This window comes from Tupaia chinensis, unplaced genomic scaffold (genome assembly GCF_000334495.1).
Source record: "Tupaia chinensis unplaced genomic scaffold, TupChi_1.0 Scaffold000605_1, whole genome shotgun sequence".
Lineage (NCBI taxonomy): Eukaryota > Metazoa > Chordata > Mammalia > Scandentia > Tupaiidae > Tupaia > Tupaia belangeri.
This window is the reverse complement of record NW_006160123.1, coordinates 2248565-2261811: the sequence shown is the minus strand read 5'-3', so window position 1 is coordinate 2261811 and position 13247 is coordinate 2248565. Positions and strand designations below refer to the sequence as shown.

General features: G+C 43.6%; 1 protein-coding gene across 3 annotated transcripts in view; it reads right to left on the bottom strand.

Moving 5' to 3' along the window:
* Positions 1-13247, bottom strand: part of EXD1 (exonuclease 3'-5' domain containing 1) — a 50349-nt gene that overhangs the window by 27886 nt on the left and 9216 nt on the right. For all 3 annotated transcript variants that reach the window (XM_014591667.2, XM_014591666.2, XM_027775819.1), the window contains 3 exons: positions 7114-7171; positions 4358-4485; positions 1286-1344 (listed from right to left, as the gene is read on the bottom strand). In XM_014591667.2, the coding sequence (XP_014447153.1) occupies positions 1286-1344; positions 4358-4485; positions 7114-7171 (245 nt within the window). The remainder of the gene's footprint in view (positions 1-1285; positions 1345-4357; positions 4486-7113; positions 7172-13247) is intronic.

Sequence of the window (13247 nt, the reverse complement as noted above, 5' to 3'; positions counted from 1 at the left end):
GCGTGCCCAAGATCCCAAGAGGAGAATGGAGGAGAAGGGATTGCGGCGTGACCATCCCCCCTGGGGGGTGGTTTCTTGCTTTCTGTCTCTATGTCTCTCTCTGTCTGTCTGGCGAGCACATGCGCCCTATAGCAAAAGCCTCTTCAAAAAAAAAAATAATAAAGAATTATTTTATTAAGTTTTATTTATTCATTCATTTATTTTAATTTGACCAGAGAGAGACCCATTCAGAGAGAGAGAGAGGGAAAGTGAGAAAGCAAGCCACCAAGTCTGGGACTCGACCTGTGGTCAGCCATGTGGGAGTGTCTACCATCCTTAACCACCTGCTGGTCCCCAAGTATATAAAGAATTCTTACAATGCAATGATTAAAAGAACTATGGCAACTCAATTTAAAAATGGGCAAAGGATGGGCTAGCCAGCTGGTGGTGTAGAGGTTAAGGCTGCTGGATTCTACATAGCTGACTCTGTGGTTTGAGTCGCAGACCCAGCAGCTTGAAAAACACACTGGAGTGTGTGCCCTCATGCCCAAGATCCTGGGAGGAAAGCGGAGGTGAAGGGATTGTGGTATGGCCATCCCCTCTGGGGAGTGCTTTCTCACTTTCCCTCTCTCTGTCTCTTTCCTGCAAATGCACGTGTCCTATGACAAAAATCAAAAAGGGGGTTAGGGCAAAGGATCAAAATAGCTATTTCTCTAAATAAGTTACACAAATGGTCAAAAAGTTAATGGGAAGATGTTTACAAGCCATCAGGGAAATGCAAATGAAAGCCACATGAGACCTCATTTTACCCAGTAGAAAGACTATAATCAAAATGGCAGGTAAAGGAACCAGCAGTTAGCGTAATGGCTATGTCACTGGACTCCCACGTAGTCGACCGCGGTTCGTGTTCCAGACCCGGTGGCTTAAAACTCACACCTGGCGCGTGTGCGTGCGTGCCCAAGATCCCGAGAGGAGAATGGAGGAGAAGGGATTGCGGCGTGACCATCCCCCCTAGGGGGTGATTTCTCGCTTTCTGTCTCTATGTCTCTCTCTGTCTGTCTGGCGAGCGCACGTGCCCTATAGCGAAAACCTCTCAAAAAAAAAAAAAAAGAAAAAAAAAATGGCAGGTAATAAGGAGTGTGCTGAGCATGTGGAGAAATTAGAACCCTCACCTACTGTTGGTAGGAATGTAAAATGGTGCAGCCACCTTGGAAAGTGGTCGTACAATTCTCAGAAAGTTACACAGTTACCATATGATCCAGCAATTTAATTTCTAGGTATCTATCCCAGAAAAATAAATACTTACTGCCGCACCAAACTTCTGTTGAAACTGATCAATGACTGTGTATGTCACCTCCTCTTCCTCTACAGGAGAAGAACGAATGGCATTAGGTATATTTCTGTTCCTTGGCAACAGAATAGTCCTCCCACTAATTCTAGCCAAAATCATGAATTCCCACTCTACTGCACTCAAATGTCTAATATTATTTCATTGTCATCTGTGTCAGCCTACCACACAGTGAACTAAATATCCTGCTTGTTGATTAAGAATAAACAAGGGACCAGCAGATGGCGTAATGGTTACATCGCGGGACTCTCATGTGGTCGACCGTGGTTCAAGTCTTGGACCTGGCAGCTTAAAACCGCCAGGAACGTATGCATGCCCAAAATCTGGAGAAGAGAATGGAGGAGAAGGGATTGTGGTGTGGCCAGCCCCCTGGGGGTGATTTCTCGTTTTCTGTTTCTCTTTGTCTCTGGCAAGCACATGCACCCTATAGCAAAAATCTCTAAAAACAAAAACAAACAAAAAAACTCATGCCAGGCTAATGTGAGTGCATGCCTGAAGTCCCAAGAGGAGAATGGAGAAGGGATTCTGGCGTGGCCATCCCTCTGGGTGGTTATTTCTCACTTTCTGTCTCTCTGTCCCTCTGGTGAGCATATGTACTCTATGGCAAAAATCTTTCTTTCTTTTTTTTTTTGGAGAGATTTTTGCTATAGGGCACTTGCACTCGCCAGAGAGAGAGACAGAAAGCGAGAAATCACCCCCCAGGGGGGATGGCCACGCCACAATCCCTTCTCCTCCATTCTCCTCTTGGGATTTAGGGCATGCATGCACATGCGCCCAGCGTGAGTTTAAGCCACCAGGTCTGGCACTCGAACTGCAGTCGACTACATGGGAGTCCAGCAACATAGCCATTATGCTAACAGCTGGTCCCTGCAAAAATCTCTCTTAAAAAAAAAAGAATAAACAAAAGCTCCACCCAGATAAACTAAACTATTTACTCATTTCCTATGATAATCAAGTAACATTTCCTTTCTCATATACTTCAAGGCATGCACTTTTTTGTTTGTAGTTTTCTATAGGGCACGTGCACATACCAGATAGAGAAACAGTGTGGATGGAAATGTTGCAAAGCCTTTCCTCCATTCTCCTCACAGGACTTTGGGCAGCAACGCACACGCCCAATGTGTTTTTCAAGCTGTTGGGTCCAGGACTGAAACTGCAGTTGGTCATGTGGGATCTAGCCACCTTTCCCATCATGCCACCAGCTGGCTCAAGACGTGTGCTTTTCAAAAGCAAGTTTATAAAAAAAGAAAAAAACATTTAAAATAAATGAGTCCTGGAGATGGGCAATGCCCACACTTACGGAATTCTTTTGGCCTTGACAATTTTTTTAGAAAATTATTCAACTTTATTTATTTATTTATTTTCATTTGACCACAGATGGACTGAGTTTAAATAATACTAATGATGATGATAAATAAAATTAAGTAATTCTTTAAAAAATACATATATAGTAATATAAAATATTAAAATTTTAGGGATAAATATGAAATCTGAAAGACTTATGTGCTGAGACCTGCAAAACACTGCTAAGAAATCAAAGAACCTTGGGACCAGCAGTTAGCGTAATGGCTATGTCGCTGGACTCCCATGTAGTCGACCGCGGTTCGCGTCCTGGACTGGGTGGCTTAAAATTCACGCCAGGCGCGTGTGCATGCGTGTCCAAGATCCCGCGAGGAGAATGAAGGAGAAGGGATTGCGGGCGTGGCCATCCCCCCGGGGAGTGATTTCTCGCTTTCTGTCTCTCTCTGTCTGGCAAGCGCACGCGCCCTATAGTGAAAGTCTCTCCAAAAAAAAAAAAAATCACAGTAAAGTTCCTTCCTGTACTTAGGGTGTAAAAGGGGGCCCATCAGCTTTCTTAAAGTTGTAGTTTATGATGTGGCATTTTAGCATGAGTGACCCCACTTTGGTCTGGTCTGTTGGGGCCTAGAACAAGAGGGCCCCCTATAATTTCTATTTAACCTTTAACAATTTCTTCCTTCCACTTCCCATGTCATGTCTTTTCACTCAGCCAGAACCAGAGCTGGTCAGACTTCTTCACATGCGCCCTATATCAAAAACCTCTAAAAAAAAAAGAATAATTTATTTATTATCATTATTTTTCAAGTTTGATCAGAGAGGGACAGAGAGAGAGAGAGAAAGGGACAGGGAGCAAGCTGCCAGGTCCGGACTTGAACTGCAGTTGGCCATGGGAAGTCTAGCACTTTTAACCATTGTGCCACCTGCTGGCCCCTCAATTTTGTTAAAATGCCAATAGTTCCAAAATTTTTCTACAGGCTCAGTGTAATCCCAATCAAAATTGCAGTGGATTTTTATTCTGTTTATAAATTGAGAAACCAATTCTAAAATTCATAGAGAAATGCAAAAACCCTGCTAGAATAGCCAATAAAACTTTCAAAAAGGACAAAGTTGAAGGACTAATATTATATAATTTCAAGATTTATCATAAACTGACAGTAATCAAAACAGCCTAGTATTAAAAATAGAAAAAGACATCAATGTTACAGAATGAAAATCCAGAAACAAGCCTATACATATACAAATAATTCATTTTTGACTCTGATCTCTTTGCTGTTCTATCAAGATCCTGGCATGTTCCTATGTTTTGTTCCTATCCCATATTTGTTCTTTTTCAGCCTTAAATATATTTCCCCGGATACCCACACAGCTCAATCCCTTACCTTCTTCAAGCCTTTACCTAAATTTTACCATCTCAGTGAGGCTGTCCTGAATACTCTAAAACAGTAACATCAACCTCTCCACGTACTTCTTTTCCTTTTGATTATTTCGTCCTTCGCACCTGGCACTAGCATACTCTACATTTTACTTATTTATCTTATTTAGCACCTGTCTTCTGCACCAGAGCTCAGTTGAGGGCAAAGATGGAACCACACTCTAGAATTCCCAATTACTGGACCATAATGCATACTCAAATAAATAAATCAGTCATTTGTGTGTGTTCAGTGTTACATCAGCTCTAAAGAGTTCTGAACCACAATAAAGAGCCTAAAACGTCTGAGCTCCAGTACTCACCTGATGGGCTGTACTTGAGGTCACTCAGCAGACAGGTGCTTGGTGCCTCAGGGGCAGGAAAGTCAGGCTCAGATATAGTTAAGTCTTCATCTTTCATTTTACCCATCCTGTTTTTTCCTGTATTTAAACTACAAAAACAACACTCAGATGAACTTGCTCTTTGTTGTTAATGCCATGCACAGATTTTGCCAAACATCAGTGGTAAAGACTGTGGTCCTCCACTAAACAGAGGACTCATTCATCTACTGCTTACATGACTTAAGAATGCTGGGGCTTGGGACCAGCAGTTGGCGTAATGGCTATGTCGCTGGACTCCCACGTAGTCGACCGCAGTTTGAGTCCTGGACCCGGTGGCTTATACTCATGCCGGGCACGTGTGCGTGTGTGCCCAAGATCCGGAGAGGAGAAGGGATTGCGGCATGGCCATCCCCCTGGGGGGTGATTTCTCACTTTCTGTCTCTCTGTCTCTTTCTTTCTGGCGAGTGCATGCGCCCTATAGCAAAAACCTCTCCAAAAAAAAAAAAAAAAAAAAAAAGCTAGGGCTGGGGCTGGCAGGTGGCATGAGGGTTACAGGTGCTGGATTCCTACATGACTGACTGTGGTTCGAGTCCCGAACCTGGAAGCTTGCTTTCTCGCCTTCTCTTTCTCTTTCTGTCTCTGTCTGGTCAAAATGAAAAGAAATAACAAATAGAATTAAATAAATAAATAATTCTTTTAAAAAAAAAAGAATGCTGGGGCTGGGACCAGTGGATGGAGTAACGGTTATGTGGCTGCACTCCCATGTGATCAATCATGGTATGAGTCCTGGACCCACCAGCTGAAAACATGCCAGGTGCGTGTGCGTATGTGCCCAAGATCCTGAGAGGAGAATGGAGGAGAAGGGATTGCGGTGTGACCATCCCCCCTGGGGGGTGATTTCTCGCTTTCTGTCTCTATGTCTCTTTGGTGAGCACATGTACCCTATAGCAAATATCTCTATTAATAAAAAGAAAGAAAAAAAAAAGAATGCTGGGGCCAGCAGGTGGCACGGGGGTTAAAGGTGCTGGATTCCTACATGACTAACTGTGGTTCAAGTCCCAGTGGCTTGAAACTCACACTAGGTGTGCATATATGCATGCCTAAAATCCTAAGAGGAGAATGGAAAGAGGGGATTGCCGTGTGGTCACATTCCCTCACCCCCGGGTGATTTTTCACTTTCTCTATTTCTGTCTCTCTCTGTGTCTCTGGTGACCACATGAGCCCAATAGCAAAAGTAGCTCTAACAGAAAAAAAAAAAGAAAAAAGAAAAAAATGTTATCTAAGAGATCAGCAGGTGGCATAATGGTTAAGGTACCGAACTCCCACATAGCCGACAACAGTTCAAGACCTGGACCTGGTGGCGTGAAACTCAGGGTGGGTGTGTATGTATTCATGCCCAAAATCCCAATGGAGGATTGGGAGGCGAGGCCATCCCCCCCACTCCAGGGGTGATTTCTCATTTCTTTCTGTCTCTCAGTTGAGTACACGTGCCCTATAGCAAAAATTGCTCTCAAATAAAAAAAAAAAAAGGAATGCTACAGAGGGCTAGTTGATGGTGTGGTAGTTAAGGTAACTGGATTCCATATGGCCAACTGTGGTTCGAGTCCTAGACCTGATGGCTTAAGAGCCACCTGAATGTGTGTATTAAAATTGCCTAAAATTCAAGGAGGAGAATGGAGGAGAAGGGATTGCGGTGTGGCCATCCCCACAATGAGGGGAGTGGGTGATTTTTCACTTTCCCTCTCACTGTCTGTCTCTCTGACAAGCACACATACCCTATGGCAAAAACCTAAAAAAAAAAAAAATTAAAATAAGTAAATAAATAAATGCAGTTAGATCCCACATGGTCAGCTGTGCTCCTTGAGGCCTGGACTTGACAGCAAAACCACACTGGGTATGTGTGTGTGTCCAAAATCCTGAGAGGAGGGAGAAATAGAGAAGGGATTATGGCATGACCATTCCCCACGTAGGGGTATACTCGTTCCCTCTCCGTCTCTCTCTGGTAAATACATGTGCCTTTTACCAAATACATATATATAAAAGGAGTATTATCCAAAGATGGAAGAAAACATCATGTATTTCTTCTCATTTTTATTTCTTTAGGCCATTTTAGAAATCAGCTAGTGAATTAATATTAAGGTTATTATTTTTTTTTTTTTGAGAGGTTTTTGCTATAGGGTATATGTGCTCACCAGAAAGACAGAGAGAGAAAGAGAGATAGAAAGTGAGAATTCACCCCCTAGAGGGGATGGCCACACCACAATCCCTTCTTCTCCATTCTCCTCTCGGGATCTTGGGCACACAGGCACACACACCCAGCATTGAGTTTAAGCCACTCGGTCTGGGACTTGAACCACAGTGGACTACATGGGAGTCTAGTGACATAGCCATTATGCCAACTGCTTGTCCCACTATTAAGGTTTTCTTTCTTTCTTTTTAAGAATTATTTATTTTATTATTATTATTTATTTAATTTTATCTATTATTGCTATTATCTTTAAATTTCCTATAGTGCATATGCACTCACTGGAAGGAGACAGAGAAAGACTGAGAGGCAGGGAGAGAGTGACAGGAAAGAGAAAGTTAGCAGGTCCAGAACTCAAATCGTGGTCAGCCACGAGGAAGTCCAGCACCTAAACCACAGCACCACCCGCTGGCCCAGTGTTAAGGTTTCCTATCCTAATGTGTACATTTGGGAAACACAAGAAGTAGAAAAATCATTCCATCGTTTTCCATACCTAACAGAAGACGCTTTTTCTCTTGCTGGATCTTGTCCCGCCTCGTCCAGTAGTTCCACTGTAAAACAACCAAACAGTGTCCAGTGGAATTTCCAATCAGAAAGCAAATAGCCTACGTACTTCCTAGCCCCCAAAACCCAGTTTGACCATGTCCTGCAAAAAGCATCTGAAAATGAAGTGTGAGCTCACAGAAGGCTTCATTGACTAGTAATAAATAGAGCAGATGAGATTATCCAAAGTACTGCAGACTCCAAATATTATGTCCCTACATAGCTTCTTGGTTATTTAGCAGGATGAGGAAACTCTCTATATGTTCCCATTACCCTTTTTGTCCCAGGCTGATTTTTTTTTTTTTTTGAGAGATTTTCACTGTAGGGCGCGTGCGCTCGCCAGACAGAGAGAGACATAGAGACAGAAAGTGAGAAATCACCCCCCAGGGGGGATGGTCACGCCGCAATCCCTTCTCCTCCATTCTCCTCTCGGGATCTTGGGCACGCATGCACACGCGCCCGGCGTGAGTTTTAAGCCACTGGGTCCGGGACACGAACCGCGGTCGACTACGTGGGAGTCTAGCGACATAGCCATTACGCTAACTGCTGGTTCCCTGTCCCAGGGTGATTTTGTGGTCACTCGTACCAATCCTAAAGATTAGTGTTAGAGATTTCTTTCCTGCTCACCCCAATTTTTAAAAAAAGATTTAATTTCATTTATTGTTATTTTTCTTTCTTACTTTATTTTATTCTTTTATTTGGAGAGGTTTTTGCTATAGGGCGTGTGCGCTCACCCTATAGCAAAAGACAGAGAGAGACAGAAAGCGAGAAATCACTCCCCGCGGGGTAGGGTCATGCCGCAATCCCTTCTCCTCCATTCTCCTCTTGGGATCTTGGGCACGCACGCACACGCGCCTGGCATGAGTTTGAGCCACCAGGTCCAGAACTTGAACTGTGGTTGACTACATGGGAGTCCAGCGAGACAGCCATTATGCCAACTGCAGGTCCCTCATTTACTATTATTTTTAAATTTAACCAGGGAGAGACAGAAAAAAAGAGAAAGTGAGAAAGCAAGCCAGGTCTGGGACTTGAACCATGGTCAGCCACATGGGAATTCAATGCCTTAAGCACCATGCCACCAACTGGCCCTGATCCCAATTTTAATGCACCTTCTCCAACATTATGTCCTGTTTGGGAACTTTTCCTTCAATCATTCACAGACCTGTCCTGCCACTCTCATTAATAGTTCAATGACACAAAAAGTAATGAAAGCTAAGAGAGAAAATCCCAGAAGAATTGTAGGAAAAACATTCCATGGAGATTCTGAAGTCTTTTATTTTTAACCTAATTATGTGGGAAGTATAGGGAAATACTGTGTTTCATTGACTCTAATGTGAACATTGTAAACAGGTCTGAAATGTCATGTGATTTACAATAAATGCACATAATAGTTTAATTGGCAGTTTCTTTTTCCTTCTTAGGGTACAAAAAGTAATAATAGTATGCCTTATAATTAATGGCACCTTAGAGTCGAAGAAGTACATTTAGGTATTTTTTTTTTTAAAGTCTCTCAGAGGGCCATTATGTTGCAGATGTTTCTTTTCTCTTTACTATGCAGGTGTTAAACCTAAGAGAGAGCAAAGTAAAATTCACTGGAGACAGTGATTTGTCATCCTTCATCTTGATAATTCTAATTCAAGGTCCTTTTCAGGAGACCTCTCCATGGCCGATTGGACGAGAGGGTAAACAAAAAGAGGACCTGAGCCAGCCCTGTGGCCTGGTGACTAAGGGAGCTGGATCCCACATGGCTGACCACAGTTTGAATCCTGGCCACAGCGACTTGAAAAACACAATGGGCACGTGTGGGTGAGTTTGTCTACACTTCCAACAGGATAGAAAATTGGAGTAAAAAAGATTGGGTTGTGAACACATTTGCTGGGATGCTTTCTCTCTGTTGTGCACACCCTCCCCCCAGTCCCTCTCTGGTAAGTCTGAAACCTTTGGCAGTCAAAAAAATTTAAACGAGGGAACCAGCAGTTAGCATAATGGCTATGTTGCTGGACTCCCACGTAGTCGACCGTGGTTCAAGTCCTGGACCCAGTGGCTTAAAACTCACCCTGGGCGCGTGTGCGTGCATGCACAAGATCCCAAGAGGAGAATGGAGGAGAAGGGACTGTGGTGTGACCATCCCCCCTAGGGGGTGATTTCTCGCTTTCTGTCCCTCTGTCTCTGTCTGGTGAGCGCACGCGCCCTATAGCAAAAACCTCTCCAAATCAAACATACAAACAAAAATATTTAAATGAGTAAGATAAAAGGAGAGCTTAAAAATTATAAATAGGGGCCAGCAGTGACATAGTGATTAAGGTGTTGGACTCCCACATGGCTGACTGTGGTTCGAGTCCTGGACCTGGTGACTCAAAACTCACACCTTGTACGTGTATGTGTGTGAACAAAATCCTGAGAGGAGAATGGAGGAGAAGGGATTGTGGCATGGTCATCCCCCCCCAGGAGGTGATTTCTCTCTTTTACTCTGGCTCTCTAGGAAGCACATACACTCTATAAGTTTAAAAAACAAAACAAAACAAAAACCCTCCTAAAAAAAAATGGGACCAGCAGTTAGTGTAATGGCTATGTTACTGGACTCCCATGTAGTTGACTGCGGTTCAAGTCCTGGACTTGGTGGCTTAAACTCACACCAGGTGCGTGAGCGTGTGTGCCCAAGATCCTGAGAGGAGAATGGAGGAGAAGGGATTGTGGTGTGGCCATCCCCCCTGGGGGGTGATTTCTCACTTTCTGTCTCTCTGCCTTTCTGGCAAGCTCATGTTTTCCATAAGGAAAAAAACCCCCCAAAAAAAAAAAAAAAAAAAAAAAAAAAAACAGAACAAAACAAAAACTATAGATGGGGCCAGCAGGTGGCGTGAAGGTTAAGGGCACTGGATTCCCACGTGGCCAACTGTGGTTTGAGTCCTGGACCTGGTGACTTGCTTTCTCACTTTCCTTCACTGCCTCTATCTCTCTCTCACTCTGTCCTTCTCTGGTCAAATAAAAATAAATGAATAAAATTAAATAAAATAATTCTTTTAAAAAAATAAAATGTTTTAAAAAATTATGGAGACCAGCAGCTGGCATAGCGGTTACATCACATAGCCAAACATAGTTGGAGTCCCAGACCTGGTGGTTACAAAATCATGCCAGGTATGTGTGCATGCGTGCCCAAGATTGTGGGAGGAGAATAGGGGAGGGAGAAGGGATTTCAGTGTGACCATCTCCCCTGGGGGATGATTTCTCACTTTCCAGCTTGCTGCATCACTCTCTCTGGCAAGCACGTGCATCCTAAAGCAAAAAACCTCTAAAAAAAATTATAAATAAAGGCCAAGTCTTGGGGAAATAATTCAGGAGCAGATGAATTTCATGTGTATAGATCACAAAACTGGTCAGCAGTCAGCCTTCTTCACTGTCAGGGAGCTAACAGTAGTAATTCCTTCATTTCTTTTTTTTTTTTGAGAGAGATTTTTGCTATAGGGCGCATGCGCTTGCCAGACAGACCGACAAAGAAAGAGAGAAAGCAAGAAATCACCCCCCCAGGGGGGATGGCCACGCTGCAATCCCTTCTCCATTCTCCTCTCGGGATCTTGGGCACGCACGCACATGCACCCGATGTGAGTTTAAGCCACCGGGTCCGGGACTCAAACCGTGGTCCACTATGTGGGAGTCCAGCGACATAGCCATTATGCTAACTGCTGGTCCCCCTTTCATTTCTTTTTATAAACCCATTCACAACCCAGCTTTGCTCTAGTCCAGAGCTCTGCTCTACTGTAAATGCTAACAGTTAAGACATAATTAAGGGGGGGGACCAGCAGGTGGCATAGTGGTTAACGTGCTACATACTCCCACATGGCCGACTGCGGTTTGAGTCCTGAACCTGGTGGCTTGCTTTCTCACTTTCTCTGTCTCTCTCTCTGGTTAAATTAAATGAATGAATAAATAAAATTAAATAAAACTATATTAAAAAAAAAAAAAAGACATAATTAAGGGGGCCAGCAGCTGGCATGGTAGTTAAGGCACTGGACTCCTACAAGGCCATTCACAGTTTGAGTCCTGAACCTGACGGCTTTCTCACTTTTTCTGGTGAGTGCACATGCCCTATCACAAATAAAATAACAATAAATAAATTTTAATAAATAATTCTTTAAAGAAAAAATACATAATTAGGAATTCTACTACCACCATCATAAAAAGATGCTCAAGAGACAAATAGTGTTTAAGGCAGCATACACAGTGAGAAAGGATAGTTAGGCAGTTGTCCAACTTACCTAGTTTTTTTAAAGAAATTATTTATTTAATTTTATTAATTCACTCATTTACTTTAATTTGGCCAGAGAGAGACACAGAGAAAGAGCAAGCTACCAGGTCCAGGACTCGAACCACAGTTGGCCATGTGAGAGTGTCCAGTGCCTTAACCACCACGTCACCTGCTGGTCCCCTTACCTAGTTTTTTTTTTTTGGAGAGATTTTCGCTATAGGGCGTGTGTGCTCACCAGACAGACAGAGAGAGACATAGAGACAGAAAGCGAGAAATCACCCCCCGGGGGGATGGTCACACCACAATCCCTTCTCCTCCATTCTCCTCTCGGGATCCTGGGCACGCACGCACATGCGCCCGGCGTGAGTTTTAAGCCACCGGATTCAGGACGCAAACCGCAGTCGACTACGTGGGAGTCCAGCGACATAGCCATTACGCTATCTGCTGGTTCTCCTCTTATCTAGTTTTAAGTAGTCATTAATTTAGTAAGATTTTGATTTCCTAAATTCTAGTTTTCTTAAAAAGCAAAGCAATCATTCGAGCAGCAGTAAACTGTCCTTTACAAGAGTTCTTTCTATTCCTTTCCTCAAATCTGTCTGACAGGAAGAAATGCAAAGCTTCAAGAGATCCGAAACCCCTCATTCTTCTATCCCCTCCACCCTGCACTCACCTTTACTAGTTCTTGGAGGGGAGAGGCAGAAAGCTTCTTAATTCTTGAAAGTTTTTAACCTCTTTCTTTTTTCCTATTTCACTTGTCTGAAACAAACTTACCTTCATAAGCTTCCACTGCTATTCCTTCAGGCAAACAATGGGACCTACAGTGGCTAATGACTTCCTAGCAAAAATGAAAGAACAGGGCTTTTTCCCACAATTCCAAAATCCAAAAAGCTCTAAAAACCAACATCTGATTATAACTCAAGCAGTAAAACCTGACTGACATGTTACTTATAGTTTTATTTTATTCTGAGTGTGATTATCCACCAGTTTCTCTAGAGAAATGTGTTATATTATACCATGCTGCCCAGGCCTCTTGAAGTGTTAGAAATATGTTACAATTCCCAAGAAGCCTGGCATGATTCTGAACTCTAGGACAGTTGGCTACGAGGTTTCACATAAAGGACTGAAAGTGGTCTGTGAACCTACAGTGTTTGACTAGTTTGCTGAGCAAGACAATCCCTCCTAGTTCAGCTTCCTAGCTGGTCTGGTTTCCAGTGATGAGCACCCGCAGACCTTGGAGTAAACACCAAATGACCACACTTCAGAGTACTCACTGAAACAGTAAGAGATGGGTCAATTCTCAAATGACAGTTTGCAGAAGGTTCCAGCAGGTGGTGTGGTAGTTCTGGCACTGGATTCCACATGGCTGATTGTGCGGTTTGCATCCCCCATGTGTGGCTTGAAAATCACATGAGGTGATGGGAACCAGCAGTTAGTGTAACGGCTATGTCGCTGGTCTCCCACGTAGTCGACTGCAGTTCGCGTCCTGGACCCGGTGGCTTAAAACTCACGCCGGGCGCGTGTGCGTGCGTGCCCAAGATCCCAAGAGGAGAATAGAGGAGAAGGGATTGCGGCGTGACCATCCCCCCTGGGGGATGATTTCTTGCTTTCTGTCTCTATGTCTCTCTCTGTCTGTCTGGCGAGCACACGCGCCCTATAGCGAAAATCTCTCCAAGAAAAAAAAAAAGAAAATCACATGAGGCGAATGTACCTATGTGTTCAAAATCCTGAGAGAATGCAGGAGAGGGAACTGTGGTGTGGTCACCCCCGACAGGGGGTGCTGATTTCTCACTTTCCCTCTCTGGCCAGTGTATGCACCCTATAGCAAGACTAAAAACTTAAAA